This window comes from Rhagoletis zephyria, unplaced genomic scaffold, assembly GCF_001687245.7.
Source record: "Rhagoletis zephyria isolate East Lansing unplaced genomic scaffold, Rhagoletis_zephyria_1.1 Rzeph_scaffold_06355, whole genome shotgun sequence".
Taxonomy (NCBI): Eukaryota; Metazoa; Arthropoda; class Insecta; order Diptera; family Tephritidae; genus Rhagoletis; species Rhagoletis zephyria.
The window spans coordinates 25,894-31,070 of NW_016163438.1; the positions used below are offsets into that span (position 1 = coordinate 25,894).

The 5,177-nt window shown below is 42.6% G+C and overlaps 1 protein-coding gene across 1 annotated transcript; it reads right to left on the reverse strand.

Annotated features, from left to right (window-relative positions):
• Nucleotides 1–4,016: 4,016 nt before the first annotated feature.
• On the reverse strand, nt 4,017–4,946 carry LOC108373092 (uncharacterized). The gene has a single exon (XM_017628935.1). It carries the CDS (start codon nt 4,944–4,946, stop codon nt 4,017–4,019), a length of 930 nt encoding a protein of 309 aa, XP_017484424.1.
• Nucleotides 4,947–5,177: the final 231 nt, after the last annotated feature.

Genomic DNA, 5,177 nt, shown 5'->3' on the forward strand with positions numbered 1-5,177 from the left:
GGAGCGTCATTAGCACCTAGAGCAGCAGCGGCAGCGTATGAAGTTGGCACATCTCCAATGTCATCAGCAGCGAAAGAGACAGCGTTGTTATCATCGTGCTTACCAGTGTTACTCGTAGGTACAGTGCTAAGAGCACCAGATACGAGGGCGTTGTCAACACCAAGAGCAGCAGCGGCAGCATATGAAGTTGGCACATCTCCAATGTCAGCAGCAGCGAGAGAGACAGCGTTATTATCACCGTGCATACCAATACACGTTCCCTCGACGTTATCTTCTCTCGATAATGTAGAGTGCGAATTCGATTTGGTACACGTGGCATTGGCATTCATGTCAAAAGATGTGAGCGACGATTGCAGCAACAAAGACGGCGATGTCGGATCAATATTTTTCCGTTTAATGGGGTCAGCGCCCTTGGCCTTGGATAATATTAGGCGTTGTATTGCTATTAGCTGGAGCTGAATAACCGACAGAGCCAGATTTTTCAAGAGCGAACAAGTGCGGAAAGTCACTAAGAGACCTTAAACTCTTTAGCACATCAACTAAGTTAGCTTCACACAATTTTGATAAGTGATTGTTGCAATTATCACATAAAAACTTTATGTTTACATTACGCCTAATTAATTCCGCACTGCTGGTTTTGAAGGTTCAACTAGTCAATGCGTTCTAAATATTGTACGGGTATGGACAATGGATGACGAGAAATTGAAGACCAGCATCAAATATATCGATAACACTCTTCTACAAATTTTGTGGTAATCGCTTAAGAAAAAAATATTCTCCAGGCCAATTTTCCTTTCAAACAAGCGTTTTCGTAATTTTTTCGAAAAACGTGTTTTTGGTACATCTCGAACCTATTCGTCAATATCTCATGAAAAAATTATCCAATCAACATAAGCGACCTACAGTCCCCTTACAAAAATATATTATTTTGCCGATTTCGATGAAAATTATTAGTGTTAAAAGCGACCAAAATCGAAAAATTAAAATATCAATCATTTCTTTTTACAGTAAATGAAAACCTGATGAGAAATGTAGATGTTACGGGACACAACCTGCATAAAAAAATATGTATTTTTACAAAGAGCCCATCAATTCCTTTCGAACTAGGTACAGTTTTCCTTTTGTTTGCTTAATATTCATTAACTTTTTATAAAAATATAGCATATTCTACGTCTACATCCAATTCTTTATATAAAGTTCATAAAAACTAAAATTTTTTTTATAAAAATTTCAAAATTTTTATTCAGAATTTCTAGAAAATTTTTGAGTATGCACTTCTGTAGCCCATTAAACTTTAGTACAAGTTTCACGTCGCAAAAATTTACCGTAGATTTTTTAGAATTTTCTTGTGGAGGGTGTTGCGCGTTTTCTTCCATATGAAAATAGATTTTGATTTTGCGTTATATGGAGGGTGTTGCGCGTTTTCTTCTATATAAATATAGATTTTGATTATGCGTTATATAGAAGAAAACGCGCTACACCCCCCACAAAAAAATTCTAAAAAATCAACGGTAGTTTTTAGCGACTTGAAACTTGCACATTGTATTACTAAAATTGAACGGGCTAAAAAACTGCATACTTAAAATTTTATTTGAAATTCTGCATAAAAATGTTGAAATTTTGACAAAAATTATTATAAGAAAATGGAAAGGTGTCACACCGAGTGGCCGTGAGTTAACAACAGCTTCAATCTGCGTCAGGTGAGTAGTACATTGCTCAGTTGTAAGAATTGTGTTGCCAATGACGCGGCGCAGATGGAGTTTAACAGATCGGACCGCCGATTCCCATATACCGCCCCAGTGGGGTGCGTGAGGAGGTATGTAGTTCCATCTCGTTGTGCACCTGCGATAGTAACGCCCGGTGCATTTCGTTGAGAGCACGTGAAGCACCCAAAAAATTGCGTCCATTGTCACTGAACAGCTGTGTACATTTGCTTCTGAGTGACATGAAGCGGCGAAGTGCTGATAGGAATCCATCCGTATACAAATCTGTTACCATTTCTATATGGATAGCTGTCGTGGCGAGACAAACAAATATGCAAATGTACCGTTTTGACTGACGAGCGTTTCTGCCTCGATAAAGTTTCATGGTTATCGGTCCCGCGTAATCACATCTGGTGTGCTGGAATGAAAATGCTCGTTCTACACGAATTTTATGAAGGTCAGCCATAAATTGTTGAGTATTCGAATTCCGTTGGCGACAGCATTTTAAACAAGCGTGCGTGATTCTTCGGATTAAATTCCTTGCCCCTAATATCCAATAATGCTGTCGTACTATTACGAAGAGTGCGGAAACTCCTGGATGGAGATGCCGATGATGCTCATAAGTCAGTATAATATCAGTGATCTTGTGTCCTTTAGGTAGAATGATCGGATGCTTGGCCTCCATATCCAAGTCGGAGTTGGAGGTCCGTCCACCTACTCGAAGAACGTTTTTATCGTCTAAAAACGGGGCTAATTCAATTATTCTTGAGCGGGTATTTATGTTTTTTTGGCACTTCAGGGACTCGATGTCGTCCTTGAAACAGGCTTGGGCATATGAAAAATGTTCTTACTTAAAATATTGTTGAGTTTCTCCCCGCTGCTTAACCAACTTGGTCCCTTCCACCATAACTCAAAATTTGTTAGCGCAGCAGCTGACATTCCGCGTGAGGCACAATCTGCTGGGTTGTCCTTTGATACCACATGGTGCCACACGTTCCGTAGAAGGGTATCCAGAATTTCACTGGTTCTGTTAGCAATGAAGGTCTTCAGCCTTACTGGAGGAATGGAAAGCCATGACATAACTATCGTAGAGTCACACCAAGCATATACTCTGATAGTTCGGTGTGGCATTGAGTCAAGAATGACCTTAACCAAACGTGTTAGCAATAGTGCCCCACATAGCTCGAGCCGCGGCAAACAAACTGTTTTCAATGTGCCAAGCGAGTTTTTGCAGCTATCAGAGAAACGTTGGATTGGCCTGTGTCGTTTACGAAACTACAATAGACCGTGGCTGCATATGCTTTAAGTGATGCATCTGAAAACGCATGAAGCTCCCATTCGGTGGCACTATTAGGAACGAAACGGGCAATAGTTAGATCGCGTACATGATGAATGTCTTCCTGATATGCTGCTCACAGGTTAGCCAAGTGTGTAGGCAGTGGATCGTCCCAGCCCAGGTCTTGGAGCCAGAGAGCTTGAAACATTACCTTTAAGCGTATAACAATAGGAGACAAGAGACCTAAAGGATCGAACAATCGTGAAGCAGCTGACAAAACGTGTCTCTTACTAGCCACAGCTGTGGTGGAGAGTTGGACTCGCTACGTCAATGTATCTTCCTTAGGGCTCCAGTACAAACCAAGTACCTATGTAGTTTCTTCTGAGAACATCTCATGGTGAACGGTCTGATCCAAAGTGATTTGAATCGAGTTTGATACCCACTTGCTCAATTCCATACCTCCGCTTTTAAACAGCTGAACCAACTCATCACGTCTTTCCACTAACTCTGTCTACGAGGTCACCCCGTCAGCACGTCATCTACATAAAAGTCCTCCAGCAGTATGCTACTCGCGCGGGGAAACTGTTACTTGGAGTCATGAGCCAGCTGCTGTAGAACCCTTACTGTCAGAAATGGTGCACATGCAGTTCCATAGGTAACAGTGTTCAACCGATAATGTTTAAGAGGCAAGTCAGGACTTTCCCTCCATACAATCATTTGAAAGTCGCGATGATATTCAGAGATCCATATTTGGCGAAACATCTTGACAATGTCCGCCGTGAATACGAAGTGATAATAGCGAAATCTTAAGCAAACGTTGTAAATTGTCGAGATAGCGAATTGGTTGCCGACGTCGTCGGCCATTTTGTTAAAAGTGAAGATATCCCGGACATGCTGAGTTCCCAGAAGAATATCCACTCTTGAGTAAGTGCGAAAAGTGGGGTCAGCCAGTTGGATGCCTTGCAATTGCGTTAGGGAGCTTATGTCAATGGTTGTCGCTGGCAACCTCGTAGTTATGTTACTTAACACGTGAGCAGTTACGGCGAGGGTATTTTCAGACACACGTGACTTGATGAATAAGGAAATACGACTACAGCCTTTGAAGAAGCGATGCCGGTGACAACAATTCGAGATGGTGAGCGTGGAATGCCAAGCTTTTGGGCACAACGCTCCGATATGTAGGAAAGTTCGGAAGCAGAATCGATTAGCATTCGACATGGAATGAAGTAACCGTGAGCAGTGCGAACGCTGACTAGTGCGGTAGGTAATAGAGCCTTACGATACTTTTCGGAAACAGGAAGTGCGTCTGAGTCAATAGGAGTGACGAACGAAGACAATGGCTGTGAAACATGAGCTGCGGTAGACCAAGGTTTACCTGCTGTTATGGACCCAAAGGGTTTCACTGAAACATGTGGTGATGCTGCCGGTGCTGTTAACGGTATTTCCGGAATCGGCCCAGAAGACTCGGCGTGTAACATAGTGTGGTGTCGTCGGTTGCAACGTCTGCAACGAAACTTAGATACACATGTACTCGACGTATGCCCTGCCCTTAGGCAATTGAAACAGAGCGGTTTGTCTTCGACTAGAAGACGTCGATCTTGAATAGACATGCTTGAAAAGGTTGAACATTTTGGAATTGTGTGATTTGTGGAGCCGCATTTGATGCATTTATGAGTTGCGCTGCAATCGTCGATGGAAAGAAATGCCCGTGCGGTAGAATTATGTGATTTGTTGCTGGATGGTGAGGAGATCTTGCCATCTGAAGAGGGCTTTGGGTGTGCCAATTCAAGTTCCTCGCAGCGAGAGTCCAAAAACTTAAAAAAATCAGTAATTGTAGGCACACTCACCTCCTTGCTCTCCTCAATCCACTTACGTCTTGATTCAGTGTCTAACTTGGACTCCATCCAGTAGATCAGCCAGCAGTCGCGCTCACCCCTTCCGATAGCGTCCAAGCCTCGTATAACCATCTGAAATTTTGCGTAAAGCTTTTACATCCTCATTAATGGTTGAGGGCAGCGCCACAAAGGTTTCAATAAATGATTCGACAATATGACGCGGTCGATCGTATCGTTCGTTTAACCGTGCCCATGCCGTATCGTAAGACTTATCAGTAACTGGAATATGCATTAACATTTGCGCGGCCTCTTCCTTTAAAAACGATTTCAGATGGTGGAACTTCTGCGTGTTAGTGAGGTTAG